General features: G+C 28.3%; 3 protein-coding genes across 3 annotated transcripts; 2 read left to right on the plus strand and 1 right to left on the minus strand.

The window, feature by feature from the left end:
- Nucleotides 1-1,825: 1,825 nt before the first annotated feature.
- LOC136970225 (heparin sulfate O-sulfotransferase-like) lies at nt 1,826-2,534 on the minus strand. The gene is given in 4 exon segments (XM_067264652.1): nt 1,826-1,997; nt 2,096-2,181; nt 2,274-2,336; nt 2,338-2,534. Coding segments are annotated over 4 exon segments (453 nt in total). The 5' UTR covers nt 2,470-2,534.
- Nucleotides 2,535-3,147: 613 nt separating this feature from the next.
- Nucleotides 3,148-14,898, plus strand: LOC136970259 (cilia- and flagella-associated protein 58-like). The gene is made up of 9 exons (XM_067264684.1): nt 3,148-3,236; nt 4,773-4,855; nt 4,990-5,180; nt 5,750-5,911; nt 6,841-7,134; nt 7,231-7,580; nt 14,056-14,283; nt 14,581-14,714; nt 14,785-14,898. Exons 6-9 carry the CDS (start codon nt 7,539-7,541, stop codon nt 14,876-14,878), a joined length of 498 nt encoding a protein of 165 aa, XP_067120785.1. The 5' UTR covers nt 3,148-3,236; nt 4,773-4,855; nt 4,990-5,180; nt 5,750-5,911; nt 6,841-7,134; nt 7,231-7,538; the 3' UTR covers nt 14,879-14,898.
- Nucleotides 4,784-7,287, plus strand: LOC136970226 (myosin heavy chain, clone 203-like). Its single transcript, XM_067264653.1, has 5 exons — nt 4,784-4,855; nt 4,990-5,061; nt 5,750-5,911; nt 6,841-7,134; nt 7,231-7,287. The coding sequence occupies exons 1-5, from the start codon at nt 4,784-4,786 to the stop codon at nt 7,285-7,287; spliced, it is 657 nt and encodes a 218-aa protein (XP_067120754.1).
- Nucleotides 14,899-19,503: the final 4,605 nt, after the last annotated feature.

The raw sequence follows: 19,503 nt of genomic DNA on the forward strand, positions 1-19,503 counted from the left end.
GTGGAGAAAACCCGGAGAACTCCACGTGGCCAGCCCGTCCGAACGCAGTGGGAACTCGCGACCAAACTCTCAGTGTTTAGCGACAGAACCGCTCGGCCACTGGTGGGCATCTCAGCACACTGTCTGTTAATAATTGGGTTTAATGTATCAAACGCAGAAAAATTCTCTCTTTCAACTTTGCTGATCAATAGGTCGATTTTAGCGATAAACGTACTGATTTTATCTTCAAATGCAAATATATTGCTAGTGCCTTCCAATTTCATATTTCCTGACCGTTGCAGTTGAAGGTTCAATTTATTTAGTTTGTGCAAAAAAATCCACTAAATAAGCAAAATGTATTTGAAATTTGAACTGACAAAACTCGTCGTCATTTATTTAATAATTTTAGGATGACTTCAAGGACCACTTCGGGTGCTTTCAGGGACCACCAGTGGTCCACGGACCACCGGTTAAGAACCACTGCTCTAGGTCAAGGTATCGTCGGCAAGGTATGCCTTTCGTTCGGGCGGGTTCCGTCGGGACTCGGGACGCACACACTCTGTCTAATCGACACTACGTAACCGACCCCTCCTTTCCTCTCTCGTCGCCCTTTTATTGACGTGGTCACGTTGTTCAGTTTCACCAACCCGCAATTTTCGTCGGTTGTTCCTTCTGATTCATTTCTTCTTCCTTTGGACTCATATCCTTTTTCCTTCTGAACGCGCGGAAAAAGATATATCATTACCGGTTAAATTCCGGTGGGTTCGAACTTTCACATTCGAATATCAGTGGCGGAATGGAAGCGCTTACGAGACAGTTTCCACGGCGAGAATAACTGAATGGTGTAAAGCAGCCAGAGGACATTGGCGCATGCGCTGTACAGAGCACCAACCTCACCCGGTTTAGCTGGTGGAAGCTACACACGTGTAACGCTTTCAACGATTCTATCCCTTAGCCACTGGGTGGGAGCTATCTGACTAAGTGAATTGTTTAGGATTTAAAAAGTAAAGAGTATTCAATGTTATTTTTATGTACGATTTTTGAAAAGTTATATTTAATTATAATTTTCTTTTAATTATACTGTAATTATACTGACAGACATAAAATCTTTAGAATTTTTATCACTTTTAGATGTTAATAATTTTAATATTATGAAAAACAACTTTCCCAAGCGTGTTTTAATTCTATAAATTAATTATAATACATCCAGTTTTTTTGCAGTAATTAATACTTTTATTAACAATAGTTCAATCCTCTATATTTCCTAATAATAGTAAATTTTAATAGACAAAAACTCATAACACCTTATATATAAGTATGTTCATTTAAAAACGTTCCAAACGCTTGTTCGTTACTGCTAAATGTTCTTCTGTTCGATTTTTTGATGTTCTATCCTGAAGAAGGTCGTTAAATACGACCGAAAACGTTAGTTAGTTTCTAATAAACACGGCTGCTCATATATAAGGTGTTATGAGTTTTTGTCTTGATAAGTCACGCAGTCTATGATGAGCTGTAAATTTTAATATGTCAAAAACTGATGAAAATTTAGTTTTCACTCAATTTCTGAATATATTTGTCTTAAAAATGTTGTAAGTAGTTATTAATAAACTAGAAAATAGTGATACAAATCACTGCAGCAGTAAAACAAAAATTCTAATTTTGATCAACAGTAATTTCAAATGAGAATGACAGTATTTGTCACTTCACTTTATTGTGCAATTGATTGTTATGAAAAAAGGTAATTCCAATTTATATGAATTGCAAATTGGATAACAAATTCTGGAAAGGAAACTTTAACTCAAAAAATAGCTTTTTTCTTGAATTTTCTACTTAAATTATATAAATGCTAATTTTGATTGATTTTTAATTCCATATTTACCATTTTATTTCCTTGGCGTCTTCGAACAACATGAGGTCGGAAATTATCTCCATAGCGTAGAAAATAGTAATAAGAAATAAATCGATTTAAAGGGTTTCTAATAAGATTTATATAAATTGATTGCTCTTTAATACCAAATCTGAAATTTAAAAATATAAAACAAATTAAATTTTTATAAATTTAATAAAAACTATAAAAACATTTATGAAATTTCATAATAAATGACCCATTGCTTACCTCTGAAAGTCTAAAAATGCCATATGTCCATGATATATAGCAGGCTTTTTTAACCTCCAAGATGTTATATTTTGTACAATTCTTGCCTATGATAATAAATTGCTTTGTCTTAAAAATATATATATATAATTTTTTTAAATATATATTTAAAATTTCTTTTTTTAATTTAAAAGATTACCTGATCTGAAAGGGAAAGAACATGAGAATTTTTGGTGGTATTTATATGGAGAACATGAAACCTTATTACGATTGCAAAGATCATAAGCAATCCCCATAAAACTTGTGCTTCCGGTTTTTGGCACACGATTATAAATAATAACTGCATTCTCCACGGAATTTGAAACACTATAATCTTCCTGTAACATTGATATCATGGGATTTGTTATTATTTTAGAATTTTGTTCCTTTCCATTATGCAACTGAAGTTCTGCTACAGTAATAGCTATTGAAAAATATAAAATATGATTTAAAAATTTACATACAAAAAAGCAATCAGAACAATGGATTGTAGAAAAAGATTTGATAATACGTTAGGCTTCTATCCTGCAAACTTGGGGAATCCGGTTCGTTCCGGGTTGGGAACATAGTAGATTTAATGGGCGGTGCTGTCTCCCATGATGTAGCCACCTCTACTGAGGGCCTGGCCGAACCCATAATGGGCACGATGTGGGTTACACACGACTCAAAATGTTTAAAAATTGAAATGTACACGCGCGGGTTTATTCAGTTTAGTACTGAGAGTCGGGTTGTAATACTCACCTGTTGGAGGAAAATATTTTAATTAGTTCTATTTTTGTCCAGCTTTAACATATGCGCATGTGAATCACCAATTTTAGTTGGCCAGATAATTTACGTTGCACTGACAGAAGAAAATTCAAACCACTTATCTTGATGCCACTGTTTATTAATAGGTAACATAATTGATTTGAATTTTCGTAATCATATGAAAAACTGAAAGTTCTTTACTTTCCTACCAAAAGAATCTGTAACCTCATAAAGAACACCCTATTCGGCGTAAGGCTTCGTAATGCTGGTGTAGGCGATGCTCCTTAGCGTTAAGTAATTTATGGAAATCTCCCTATGCCAGACGAAATCATCGATGATTGCACGAATCTATCGATGAAGTCATCGCACAGCCTTAGTAACAGTTGAAATTTTCTCCAGTTATTTTAAATAAAACCGTAACTTGTTACAAATGCCTAATTTACCCAACATTAAGCCGAAGGCATCAGAGCTAGTAAGATTCATCGCAGGATGTAAGCACAATATGGAAAGTCGTGCATGTCGCTACAGAAAGTTTGGTTCAAAAGTCTATGCGTTTATCTCATTATCTACGTTTCTTCAGCCTTCCTTCGACTTTCGAACCCATTTACAAGATTTTTGCAGCGACATGCATGACTCTCCATAGTGAGATCCATCGCAGCATGTATGCACAAAAATTTGTAGTGTAATGCTGCCTTCAGCTATCAAAAATCGCATAACAGTTCGCTATTTGATTCTGGTACAGTCTGATATGAATAATACCATTTCATAAACCTCGTAGTGAACGCAAATGCCACATGGCAGGGACGAATATTGATATACGGCTGCATTATTGTATACTTTTTCAATATTATTAGTTTCAATCTTGTTTCATAAGTCTGGAAGCTTAAGAGTTATGTTAATCTTTGCTCTTTTACAAGTAAAGCATGGCACTTAAGTAAGGAGGAACGGTATTCGTTCCTCCTTACTTCAGTACCATGCTTTAGCTATAAAAGAATAAACAAAAATCAACATAATTCCTGTTTCCAGACTTGTTGGACACCCTGTATAGTGTATACATACATATGGTTTAATAAAATAAATGCAAATTTATATATTTATATATAAATTATATATCTGATATATAAATTAAACATATATAATTATATATAAATATATGTATATATTTATATATAATTATATATATTTAATTTATATATCAGGTATAAAATGCATGTATTTTCAAATTTTTGCAAGATTCTTCGTGTAGATATTGAAACAATCTAAAGTCTCAATTTCACTTGATTAAAAATGAAGAACATTCAAATATTACTGTCATCGAATATATGAAAAGTACATTTTCAATAAATAATTTTTTTAAATGTATAACATAATAAATACAGCGCTGAAATCAGAAATTAAAAACTTGAATAGAATAATCCATAAAAATGGTAACATAGTACATGGGGCTATTGTGTTTAATGAAAACAGAATGGATTTATACGTATTTTATATGTAATATGATATTTGTTCAGTTTCAGAGTTTTTTTTTTATCTCTGAACTCTTTCCACCCTGAAGGAACCACAGATGTACATTAGAGCGACCGTGTAAAGAGAGAAAATGTATTAGGGTATTATCTATCACTTTTAGGGGTAGATCATTCATGAATATATCTGTAAATACGATCTGAACTTGAACCTAGATCCACCAGAGCAACAGAGTGACAATTAGTCACATCAAACATATGGTCAAGTTTCCACAAGTTTGTCATTATCAATACAAGCCTACAATCTATGTTCAGGAGTCAATTTAATTGTCATTTTAGTTAATAGCAAAGAAATTTAAAATATTTTTCATCGTTTTAACATATACAATGTGATTGGAACCCTATATATAAGGTGCATTTGGAAAATTAATTTATTTTTATTCAATTAGATATTTCAAATATGAAACATACAGCTGCTGAACTCGAGAACATCGTACTAGATATGACAAAACAGCAATCCATTGAAAACGACGTAAGTATCATATTTTAAATATTATTTTATGAAAATTGACATAAAATTAGAACAATAGTTTTTATATATTTTTTAATATAATAACGAGTAAATAATATTTAAAATTTTTATAAATTTCTTTATTTTTTTATTAGGAATTGCAAAAAATATATGCAGAAAAAGAGTTACAAGAAAATCTTCTTAAAATCAGTAAAAGAAAAGTTCAAGCAATTACAAAAATGTTGAATATGTGAAAAAGGAAAATAACAAATTAGAAAAAATAATAGAGAGAAATGAAAAGGAAACAACAGATTTTTATATAAAAAATTGCGCATTAGTTAAACAGGTATTAATTTATGATAATTAAGAATAAGTACCAACTACAAGTGTTCAGTTTTATCCATTCGATCACTGATGGACTTGGATTTTTGTCAAAATAATTTATGTGGTTAAATTTTGTAATTTGCAATTAATATTACAGTATTTATTAACATTAAAATTAAAAATAAGACTGTAAATTTTCTGGTCTTAACATGAATAAACATTAAAATTACATTACCAAATTCGTTATATAGGGTTATTGTATCTAATTACGAAACAAGCGGGTCAGTTATTTTCCACGATTTGAAACCACTTAATACAAAATATACAATTATTGAGAAAATTCATATAAAAATATTTTGTATAAAGTAAATCTTATATTAAGTACTGTATCTCTTAATGCTTTGACCAATATCTAAAAATTTAATTATAAAATTTTTTCAGTAAAATTAATTAATATTCAATTGTTATTGTTCTAACCGATACAAAATTTTAATTAATTGATATTACAGAAAACAATTTTATAAATGAAAGCTCTTCGGGTTTTAAAAAATTTATTCATCATCAAACTAATTTTTTAAATAATATTTACAGCTTAAAACATTATTTAGACAAATTCAAAGTATGGAATATAAGCATCAAGAACTAATCAAAGAAATCGAAGACCAAGAAAAAGAAACTGCTAAACTGAAGAAACAATGCGAACAATTAAGCATAGAAAAGAATCAATATTTAAGAAATTACTCGGAATCAAAGGTAAAAAAGCAAATTAATTACATTACATTTTAACAAAAATGGATTGTCTATAAATTACATAACACTACTTTTACACTTTTATACATTCTATTCCCCGTAACGCGTTGCACATACCTATCCCAAAAATTACGTAACGCACATCCTCATCAATCCTCAATTATACTAAGGAATAATACACAGCACCGTACGTTACATTACTTTATTAATTGCATGTATAACGTACAAATCAGTGATATAAACATTACGGTTTACTATGCAACATTTCAGAAACAAAAATGATTCATTCTGTTACCCAAGGATTGTGACACTTGCATCACGTAACGTTTTTGTAAACACCCTCACTCACCCGAATCTGCATTACGTAATTCATAGGCAGTCCGAAATACTAATTAAGAGTTATAAATGATTCGAACATCGAAACATCGAATAACTGAGAATTTGAAAATCAACTTTAAAAAGTTAGAAACAAGATAAATATTAATTTAATAAAGAGGTTTTTCGTTCTTATAATAAATACGTATCGATACTTTGAGAATAACATAAAATTCGGTCAAACTCCGATTTAGCGCCACCATTTTTCGCTCCCGAAATTGGCACTAAACCAAATCATTTCAATCAGAATTATATAAGGTAACGAAGTCTCAGGAATATTCAGAAATTTCCTAAACTATAGGGATATTTTTATGCAATAATTAACATAATTTGGCACTACAAGTGTTAATTAAAAATTGATCATAACCACGAATTTCTGTCTGAATTTAAATATAGACAGAAATTCCTGATGGTGGTCAATCTTTTTCATCATAGATCTCAATAACTGAATATGTTACATGTAGGATTGTTTAAATTATCTGAAATAGTAAAATAAAAATTTTTATAATAAATTCAGCCAATAATTTATACAAAACAATTTTGTATACATTTCATAGGCAACACTAGAACAGTACCGTGAAAAAGAAAAGCACATTTCTGAATATATTTCTAAATTAAAAAAAAAAAAAAAACTTAATGTTCAACGCGGTAGCTTTGATCAAGAAAAAACGGAAGTAAAGAAAAGAAAATCAGAATTAAAATTAAAAGAAAAAGAAGTCAATGATCAAACCGACATCACTGAAAAAATACAACAAAAATTATCATCTTTTAAAAATAAATATAACAAACTTCTTAATGAATTTAATAGTAAAAAGAATGATTTGACCGATATCAAAAAAGAAAGAGAACAAGTGAATATTTGATTATATATTATTATTATTTACAAAAAAAATTTCTTTTGCCCTTTATTTCAATAAATCATAAATAAAATTGTTTTATTCACGCAGAATTTGAGACAATTGCAAATAGTTGAATTGAAATTAGATCAAATGGACAAGAAATAAATAATTGGAAAGAAAAATTAAGTAACCAATCATTCGAATTAAAAAGAGAAGCAGAATATTACAATAATCAAAAAGAAGAAATATCAATAATGAAAGATATCATAACTTAACTGATATCCTAAAGAGAAACGAAGAAATGAGAAATAAATGTTTAAATATTTCCGAACTACGGCATGAACTGATTTCAGACAGCAGAAGACTCTCTGAACAACAACAACAACAACAAAAAAACGGTGGTTTTAGAAGAACATATGAAAAATCCCACTAATATTCATCAATGGAGAATTTTGGAGGTAAGATGTAATAAAATACAAAAATCGAAAAAATTAGTAAATATTCAAGACTTGTTTACGGAATAAAACGCCTTATAGAGAAAATAAGATATCCATCGTGTAGTGAGTACCTCTCTTGCACAGAGGTGTCATTATAGGTTATATCATTTTTTCAAATTGCAGCCCAAAAACTGGTGATACCAACTGATAGTTGATGCTACAGAGAGTCCATTGCCTTTTGTTACATGTTAAAATAATTTCATTAAAATATTTTCTGTTAATTTTCTATTAGTCTATTATGACTATAATCTATTAATAGGACTTATTATACTTATCAGGCTGCAATTTAAAAAAAAAACTGTAGATCTATAAATCCCACCGTCGTCCTGCCCGTCTTTCCTTAACACGTAATGACTCGAAGAAACGAGAATTAAAATTAACGTATCTCGACTTAGTACTGTATATGTTTACGATCGAAATTACAGTGGCATTTTATTCAGAAGTGTATAATATACTCAGAAAACCTAAATTTATGTAACGAATGTTATAAGTTATTTTGTAACCTGTTGTTAAGTTTTAAAAAATGCATATTTTTATAGATGTAAGATGTCTCCGAGTTATGAAAAAATGATATATGCCTACGATAAACTGTTCGTTGCTGTAATGTTCAGTGTAATGTAAGGAATATAAATCAGCTATTTGTTTGTCATATATGTAGATAACTTCTTTGTTGTAAAGCTTTACAAGTGTTCAACCTTTACAATAGTAGTGAGTCACGCACCCTTCGATCACAGGTGTGTGGCTCACAACTGGTGCCCGACTAAAATTGACCTATTTTTACAAGTTAGTAAGATAAAAATTCCACGAAACTCGCCACAAACAATATTTGCTAAAATTTCTTTAAAAAAATGATTAAATCGAATTGAATTTTTTGTTTTAATCCCATCAAAAACATGCGAAATTTCAATGCCAATCTTCAATTCAAAAAAATAACAAATATATGGTATGATAGCGAGTGTTCGATCACGAGAAAAAAATCTCCAAAGAACATTCTTTATATATTAATGGTGAACAATTGTCATTGGATCTGTATAAAGTGTTTCCAATAAAAAAGAAATGTTTTACAGATTTTACACTGGAGAAATCAAAACAAACTATTAACCGTTTTAAATCTGGTACTTCACCTGGAATCGATTTTATTAGAACAGAATATTTAATGTGTTTTTCAGAAAACTTTCTTCTTACAATATTGGAAGCTTTTAACGCTATTAAAAGAGATATTACTTTTCTGGAAAAATGGATCGAATCTTTGGTTATTCCAATATATAAAAGAGGCGATGTATATTATCCCAAAAATTTTCGACCAATATCTTTGATTCCTGTAATCGGTAAACTATTTACTTCCTTGTTAATGTATGCTGACGACAGTAATTTTTGCTGATACCCCATTTGTGGGGTATCAGCAAAAATTAAAATAAAATTGCAATTCTAGAGAAATTTTGTTTTGACTATGGACTAACTATAAATGTTTCTAAAACAAAAGTAATGGTATTCAACAAGGGTGGTATACGATCACCCAGAGATAAGGCGACCAGACGTCCCGCTTTTGGCGGAACAATTCCAATTTTTAACAATTTGTCCCGCGTCCCGCGGCGTTTCAAAAAAGTCCCGACTTTTTGCAAAGATTACATTTTTAAAAGAGCCTCGCAATGGAAAAGCAAACCAATTAAGTGTTTTTAGATCAGCGTTTCTCAACCGTCGGTCCGCGGAGAATTTTTACCGCTCTATGTTAAAAAATTTTCTTATTCAAAGAAATAATAATAATAATATTTTCATTTATTAAATTATGAAAAAAGATATTTTATACGAAATTTATGTTTAGCACTGCACTAAAGACAGATTCTTGTAATGCAAAATATTGGGGAAAGTACATACGTCACTTGTTTATATCTCACAATGATGTGATGTCATTTATTACTAGACGTTCCCTACAATATTTTTAACTGTATTTCGCAAATATAAAAGTAAGTGGTATGATTTTACCACTTACTTTTATATATTATATATTATGCATGAAAATATATCGCATATTTTCATGCATTAACGATTTAAACTTAAGTTTACAAGGAACTGCAATAAATGCGTTTCATTTATTTAATAAAATAGATGGATTTAAGAAAAAAATTAATTTTTAGTTGGATAAGGTAGAAATAATAATGTTGATATATTTAATAATTATTCTGAGTTTGTTACTTCGCAGCAAGATATAAACTTATCAAAAATAAATATAATCATTGAGCAACACCTACAATCTTTAAGTAATAGTGTCGAAAAATATTTCTCGTCAGAAAAAAACCACACGTGAAAGGAATTTGTGGATAACAAACCCTTTCATAGTATATGATAGTAGTAAATTATATTTAAGTAACAGAGAATACGAGTCCATCCTTGAAATTAGTTCAGATATGCTGAAAACTAGATTTTCAACAATGTCTATAGATAAATTTTTGATCAAAAGGAAAAATGAATATCCATTTCTACACGAGAAAGGGATGAAAATGTTAATCCCCTTCCCAACAACATATTTATGTAAAGCGGAATTTTCAACTATGACGGTAACAAAAATTAAATTTAGAAATCGACTTTCAATTATTTTACCGCTCCTACTCGGCTCGACTAATTTACAACCCACAGTTGAAAAGTTAATTGAAGAAGAGCAGCAGCAATCTTCTCACTAGCAATGTATACCAAATGAACAAAAATTTTAAATTTATAGTTTCTAGTAATCATAAGATTGATATTTTTTGTTGTGTACCTATATGCAATAAATTTGTGATGTGTTCAAATAATTTTTCACAATATTTTGTTGTAATTTTTGACAAGGATTTGTATTTATTAATAATTATAATTAAATACAAGAATAAACGTTTAGTAAATACTATTAATTTAATTTTTTAGTAATCATAAGACTGATATTTTTATGCAATAATTTTGTGATATTATCATCGTTTTCTGTGATTTTTGTCAAAGATTTATTTATATAAAATAATTATAATAATTACTTATATCGTACTATAATTGTTTCTTAAATTAATTTATCCAAAATCCATTTATTTTTTACGTCGGCTAATCCGAAAAATCCATCGGAATAAAATGAAACAAATAATTTCTGGGTTTGTAAGCTGGTTCGAATTGCAGTCACATACCTAGAATTCTAGGTCACACCTGAAGCACCACTGCCCACGTACTTTACAGAAAATTACTGATTAATTTATTCGATAGACAAACATTATTTATTTTATTTATTTATTATAATATTTTATATTTTATAATTATTAATTATTTTATATTATATTATAAACATATAATAAATATATATCATTATATAAATTATAATTCCTGCGAGTTTATGAAAATACTGTATCAATACCCCTTCCGAGTTATCAAAAGTTTGATGAATTCGAGTTAACCGGCTTGATTTAACATGCAAATAAATCCCTATGCTAGTTCGCATATCTCAATCAGTTATAGGTTTATTACTGAAAAATTTCTTGCGAATCTCTAGCCCGTCTCCATCCATCCACATCATCCACATGTGTCAATAACTAATACGCTATATTAGTAACATCCATACGAATCGTAAGGTACCGTACGTATGTACATTCATAGACTAATAATAAAATATTATTACCAAAAGTAAAATGACAAATTGTTTATTAATAACAATATTTTATTTACAAAATGAATTCTTCTGTAAGCTTCTATTGTCTATTGTGTTATATTTACTCTGACATATTTAAAATATTTGCAAATAATGAATATATGACATTATTATTACAGAACAGAACATGTCAGTTCTGATTTACACTTATTTGCAGGATTTTCTGCAGAATATTTTTTTTTTTTTTTTTTGGTTTGCAGAATAGATATATTTTTACATTTAAACAATTATAATTATATATATATTAAAAAATTAAATAATAAACATTAAAAAAGCATTTCAATTAGTAGAACATGACATATTTTACTTAAAACTGTGTTCCACGAATAGAATAATCTTATATACTGTAATTATGTTTTCAAGATAAACATATGGAGTGCCATCTATCGTTAGAAAAATCATTTAAGAAAGAGTGACCCGCCATCTATCGTTTGAAAAATCAGTTATATTAAGTAAGAGTAACCCGCCATCTATCGCAAACAATTTAAATTATTTAAACGTTATTCAGAAAATCGTAAATAAAATATATTTTTAATAAAAAATTTAATTTATTGTTATTTTTTAAGAATGTAAAGACAATTATCATAATAACGGAGTCGATTCGATGTTTAAATAATTTATTACTTCGAAAATATCAACACAGTAATAAATTATATAAATTATAAATTCAGTTTATTTATAAAAAATATGTTAATCTATCTATTAAGAAAAACCATTTCAAACAATTATGAAAGAATATAAAATTAAGTGAAATTATTGTTTATAATGACGAAACACGAAATACGTCACCACCCAAGACCACGTAAATACTCTATTTCCGCTACGTCAAACTAGTCTGACGAGTAACCGTTTAATATCGAGAACGGAGTTAGATGAAATCCGAGACATCTTAAGGACAGGTGACCCAGATCACAATGCCGGTCTGCAATTTTTAATCATATTTTTAATTTATTTAATTTAAAATATATGTTCTCCACCTCAGATTAGTAGCGGCTTACATGTACTCATACTTTTAATAATGGAATCGTGTCGGTCATCTAATACCTATGGGAGGAAAAATTTTGAATTGAAATAACACGACTTCCGGTTTACATCGGAAGTTCGTATATAGTTAATCGGGGCCTCCTGCCCCTGAGGTTTCCATATCTGGTCTCATCTTTCATGTATCTAACTCCGTTCTCGAGACTAAGGAAGTGACAGACGGGCAGACAACAGTAGGAATTTATAGGTCTACAATTTTTTCATATTGCAGCCCGATGAATAAATAAATTTTCATAATAATTCATCTTTATTTTTTCATATTTTAGAAATTCATTTATCTTTAGAAAATAACCTCTTATATAATGTAATATAATAATTTATTGCATTCTATATTATTATACATAATTTTTCATATATTTATTAGTATATAATAATAAAACTGAAGACTTCTATTTGAAGAAGGATTTAAATTAGTACTTTAAATTCATATCTAAGCATTTTATAATTTATATAAATAATTCAATAGTAATAATTGTACAAAGTAAATTTATTTGGCATCAAAAATAAATATGAAATATAGACATTTTCTTATTTGACCACTCTCATCAAAATATTTTCTAAAAACCTTGTAATACTATTTATGTTAAATATTCAAACCAAAGACTAATAATTATGGAGCTTAAGATATAATTTAAGTCAATGAAAGATCTGTAGAATCTTATAAAAATATTTGCATTTTCATTATTGGACACAATATTTCACATTTTAAATCATTTATAGCAGTATGTTATTCTTTTATAGAGACATATTTTTGGCTATTATTCTGGACTCCAATTTCATAGGAATCTTGGCTTTTTTTCTCTTCATTTTTTAACTTTAAACTTTTTAGGAGAATTATATTTATTCTTATAGCTTCTAGCTTGCAATTTATTCTTATAGCTTCTTGTTTTTTTTAAACTCCTTTGGAATTTAAAAAGAAAAAGGACAAGCTATAAGAATAAATTTATAGCAGTTTCTCAAATGTTGGTCTGCAGACTAGTGCCAGTCCATGATGAAATTTTTACTGATAAACAAAAGTAATTATGTTAAAAAATGTGAATTCTAGTTTTTAAACATATGTAAAACATATCTATGAGAGTCTATTTTCTTAGCAATAATGGTAATGAAAACAAGTCTTATCCTCAAGCATCAATAAGTTGTTGGTGAAGATTAATTTTCAAATTACGACTTTCATGTATAGAAATTTCATGACAACTTTCAAGTCCAGTACTTCAAATTTTCAAGTTTGACATGAAAACAATTATTACATGATAAGTTATTAAATGCTGTAGATAATCATAAGTAGATAATTAAGTTATTGTAATTTTTCTGTATTTAATACATTACTTTTCTCAAAGATAATCATCATCATAAATTAGTGTTCTTTACTTTGAAATTACAATATATTTTACCAAACTTTTCCACATTTAATTTCCTTTCTATAAAATGATGGTAAATAATAGAAGCAATTATATGGTATTTAAGTTATACTTATACTTGCAGTTCATAGACCATAGCTTGAGCACATGCTTCTAGACCATCATGTGGTCACAGACCATAGTTTGAGAACCTCTGGTTTAACTAGTGGATTTATTGAAATATCTTCATTAAAAAAACTTTTAAAGAAAATGTAATTTCTGATGCTAGATCATTTTAATTTAACCTATACTGTTATTTTATTTTTAGATTAATTTGTACTGGTATATTTTAAGTCTAACATACTGTTTTGTGTTTTAATCATAATTTTATAAACAGGATAATGACTCTGAAAATTATGCACTTATCAAAATGAACCAGACTCTAATGCAACAACTGATATCTGAAAACAATGAAATTACAAATTATAACATAAACATTAAGGAGAAAACTCAACTGTTTCAAGAAATGAAAACATTTGCTTTAAGACAGTTTGATTTGACAGAATTAAAACAAAAATTAAAAGAAAATCAAATTTTACTCAAACAAAAATCTGATGAGATAAAGGTTAGGAACTTCTTTATAATTTTTTTTTCCAATTGTCTGCTTTAGTTGCATATATAAATTAAATAATAATCAGTTTATAATTCAATGTAAGTTGGTTTATCTTGCAATAACAACATTTTACAGATCTTGAGATTAAAAATTTGTAAGGATTTGAAATAATTCATTCTTAAATTTTTCAGTGAATCAATTCTGAAGTAGAACTTATTGCATGACTAATTGTTATTAAAATTATAATTTTAACAATAAATACACTATCTTAAACTGTTTTAATTAATTAAATGATTTATTTAATTAAAGTCATTAAGTGTTGAAAGGGATCATTTATATATAAAATATAAGAAAGAAAAACAAGAAAATGATGAATTAAGAAATCAATTGAAAAAATTAAAAGTGAAGATATGGTTAAAAAAGAAATCTTCCCATTTTAACACGTTAGTTTTATACTATATGATCTTATTTTAATTATTTAAAACTTTTATATTAATTTTTAATTCATTCCAGAGAGCAACAAGAAAGCAATTATTCTTGTATAGCTAGTAACTCTGATGTTTTGCAATTACCACCTATAATTGAAACAGATGAAACAGCGTATTAATAAAATTTTATGTAACTAAATTTTCTAGTCATATATTTCATTTTATTAAAATATAATATATAAATAATATTTCTCTTCAATATATAATTAAATTAAGTAAATATTCCATTAAAAGACTTGTAACAAAATTGTCGACCAATTTAATACAATAAAAACAAATACACTATTAAATATATATATACTATATATATATATTTGAATAAATTGTATATATACTGTACATTTTATGTATTAATCAAGTTATATATTTTAATAACTTTTCTTTTGTAAAATTCTTATTACTTACACAATCTCTTTATAATAGAAAATATCAAAATGTTGTGCAGTCAGAAAAATTCATAAATAAATATTTTCAAATTTTATGCATATTATTCAGCCCCAAATGTTTTTTATCTCTACATTGCTATTACTAAGTTTTCTAATTACAATAGAAAATTTATTATTACATAATATAATTGTGTATCTTCCATTTACAAATGAATAAAGATAGTAGCTTAAAACAAGCATACCAAAATAAATTTTAATTTGTTAAAACATTATATGCATTGTTACTTAATAAAATACTTTTATCTTTTAATTTACAAGATTTTCAGATAGTACCATTTAGTAGGAAAATGAAATTCTTGCATTCAAATATAAATCTATTTAAAGAAAAATTTTCCAAATTTCTGTTTAACTAGTATTCTTTTATTATTCCATATATTTTCTAAAAAGTATGGATAAAATCATTTATGGAATGTACTATTATGAATAAAAAGATGTTAATAAAGTATACTAAGTTTATTGTTAAATTCATTACAAGCTTGTATTTTCATTTCATGTTAGTCTCATTATAATTTACATTTCTTGTATACTAGTCAAATCAGTGAATAACTATTGCATTCCTATAACAAGTTTTAGTTGATTAACTACTACTGCATACTTTTGTTGATTAATTATGACAACATAGGTTATGTTGCAGTAGTTAATCAACAAAACTTGATTTTTGTTGTATCCTGTATCATTATGCTATTCAAATTTATGGTGATTTGTCAAATTTATATTGGAATCTGATAAATCATCACAAAATCATATTCTGATCTCTGTTAAATCTATAATAATTAAAATAATACACAATATCAATGTTCAGAAATCAGACAAGTCAGCTGATAAAAAATAAACTTTGCTTGCTTTTTATAGAATTTTGTTTAAATGCAATAATTTAACATATTTTCTTGTTAAATGAATTTTATCTGAAAACTGTAATGGATAAACAATTTATAAATTATTTACCAATAATAGGTAAAAAGAAATTAAAAAATTATTACTGGCCATTTATTTGTTAAAATGACTGATAAAGATTTATAACCATTCATACTCTATATATTTTCTAGAACAGTAATACTCTAACCACCTAATATATCAAGTTCTACTTTTAGATGGCAAAAATTTCCCTTATACTAAAGAAATAAATTTAAAACAAAAACCATCACTGCTATTACATGTAAAAAGAATATAAACATAATATTTTTGATAATCTGTATAAACTTTTTAATTTTTAATGAGAAACATCATATAATTTTTGTGCTAAATCTGTATATGTGTTAGTCAAAACCCATTTTTAGTTAGAACGCGTTTTAACTAGTTGAAACTAGTTTATACTGGATGTCTTTGTTAAAATCTGTTTTGTCTAGTTAAAACTAGTTTTAACTCAAATTCATTTTTGACTAGCAGTAAATTCTAGGGTTTTAACTAGACAAACAGGTTTTAACAAAGGCACTCAGTATAAATTAGTTTCAACTAGTTAAATGCATCCTAACTAAAAACTGGTTTCGACTGCAACATATTCGCGTTTTTCATGAACTATAGACGGCGCTGCATTTTCCACAAAATGGCTACTTCATCTGGGTCGCTTGTAACTAGTATTGTAAAATTAATCATATATTATTGTCCGATATAATGATATGCTGCTTGTAGCTGTTTATCGAGAAATTTTATAGTAGAACAATTATTGCTAGCGGGACACGTCTTTATGTGGTATCGAAACAAGTGAGAGATCGTTCTATACATATTTGTGTCCTTTGTGTTAAGAGCATCAGCTTCGACATTGTCCTATCAGGACTGGATTTACAAGTAAAGAGCTATTTAAATTGTTGCTTAGGACTTCGACTTTCAAGGGACCTCAAACATTTGTAAAAAAAAAAATTAAAGTCGAATTTTGTAATAAACATTTTTTTACGAACCAACAGTATATGCTTTACTTTTTATTTTGTGTAGTATTTCATTAATTTTTTTCTAAGAATTAACATAAGGTCTTTTTTTAAAAAAATTGATAAAACGAATTTTAAAAAAGATTTTTAATGGAATGAGTATAAAAATTTAATTAAATTCAGTTATAAAACAAGACTAGTGAAACCTCATCTTTTTCTTCCAATATCCGTATAAATCGGAGACATAATCTGATTTAATTCTTTTCTTTTTATGATTGACTTCTAAAATTGTGAAGGGTTGGTAAGGGGACTTAGAGTTCAGCTTAGGGCTTCGAAATGCTTAAATCCGATCCTTTGTCCCACACAAAATTACTGGCATTTTAACTTTAAGAAAATATCTTTTAAAATTGACAGCATAACTTGTTCGTGTAAAGTTGGACAATCGGGAAACCGCCAATTCTTAACAGTAATCCACTCTTTCAGAATTCGGAGAAGCTCATAAATATAACCGACCGATTTCCGAATAATCATCTGTTTTTCGTGTGGGAATAGACGAAAACTTGTATTATTTGTATTATTATATGTTCCCGTAAGTCTTTGAAATTGTAATTTGGAACACAACAGAAAGCTTTGCTTTTTCTATTCATCTTTACTGCTGATAATACACAAGAATTAAGCAAACGACTCAGATAGAATAGTTTTGTTTTTAAACGCCAGAGGGCGAGCATCCGGTGAAAAATGCGAATAGAGTGATTCGGGATAAGATGGTAAGCGGGGGAAGATGCCTACTTTTTGGTATTTTCAAACGGTGACGTCAGATATTGTCATGTGTTTGTATGATCGTTGGGCCAATATTGAGTGCAGAAAGCTGTAGTTTGCTACCGTTATCTCATTTTCTACATCTGAGAAGAATAAAAGCAAGATAAGAACAAAGTTTTTGTTGTGAAATGTTTCTAGAATCATTTTAAAACTAAAAGTTAAAATAGAATTTATTAAAAATTGCAAAAAACAATTAATGTGTGATGTAGTTAAGGTTCTAAAGTTTCCATTGTCAGCTACCGCCGATCCCGATCGGACATGCTAGAACACGTGATTCCACTAGGCATCTTACCCCGACAAATGGGAAAGATGCCACATTTTTCTTGGGGTAACATGCCTAATGTTTGAGTTAATTGAACTCCAATATGCCTATTTTTAATAAATTTTTGTTTTGTCGTTTTATTGCAGGATATGCATAGATATTATATAAGGACTTCTCAAAAAGGTTTCAAGACTGAAAAGCTTTCAACTAGCTATAGAGCACGTTAGAACGGGCGGAAACATAACAATACTTATACTGCGCTGTTATACTTACTATGAAGTACTCTGTACTACATATGCAATAAATTAAATTTGGTTAAGATATTCAAAAATTAATTTTATGCAATTATATTTGTTATCTTACCCTAATGGCATTTGGCATCTCACCCGGATGGGATGTTCCAAATTACAATTTCAAAGACTTACGGGAACATATAATATACAATACTAATACAAGTTTTCGTCTATTCCCACACGATAAACAGATGATTATTCGGAAATCGGTCGGTTATATTTATGAGCTTCTCCGAATTCTGAAAGAGTGGATTACTGTTAAGAATTGGCGGTTTCCCGATTGTCCAACTTTACACGAACAAGTTATGCTGTCAATTTTAAAAGATATTTTCTTAAAGTTAAAATGCCAGTAATTTTGTGTGGGACAAAGGATCGGATTTAAGCATTTCGAAGCCCTAAGCTGAACTCTAAGTCCCCTTACCAACCCTTCACAATTTTAGAAGTCAATCATAAAAAGAAAAGAATTAAATCAGATTATGTCTCTGATTTATACGGATATTGGAAGAAAAAGATGAGGTTTCACTAGTCTTGTTTTATAACTGAATTTAATTAAATTTTTATACTCATTCCATTAAAAATCTTTTTTAAAATTCGTTTTATCAATTTTTTTAAAAAAAGACCTTATGTTAATTCTTAGAAAAAAATTAATGAAATACTACACAAAATAAAAAGTAAAGCATATACTGTTGGTTCGTAAAAAAATGTTTATTACAAAATTCGACTTTAATTTTTTTTTTTACAAATGTTTGAGGTCCCTTGAAAGTCGAAGTCCTAAGCAACAATTTAAATAGCTCTTTACTTGTAAATCCAGTCCTGATAGGACAATGTCGAAGCTGATGCTCTTAACACAAAGGACACAAATATGTATAGAACGATCTCTCACTTGTTTCGATACCACATAAAGACGTGTCCCGCTAGCAATAATTGTTCTACTATAAAATTTCTCGATAAACAGCTACAAGCAGCATATCATTATATCGGACAATAATATATGATTAATTTTACAATACTAGTTACAAGCGACCCAGATGAAGTAGCCATTTTGTGGAAAATGCAGCGCCG

Source organism: Centruroides vittatus, unplaced genomic scaffold (genome assembly GCF_030686945.1).
Source record: "Centruroides vittatus isolate TY-2023 unplaced genomic scaffold, ASM3068694v2 contig_19, whole genome shotgun sequence".
NCBI classification, from domain to species: Eukaryota; Metazoa; Arthropoda; class Arachnida; order Scorpiones; family Buthidae; genus Centruroides; species Centruroides vittatus.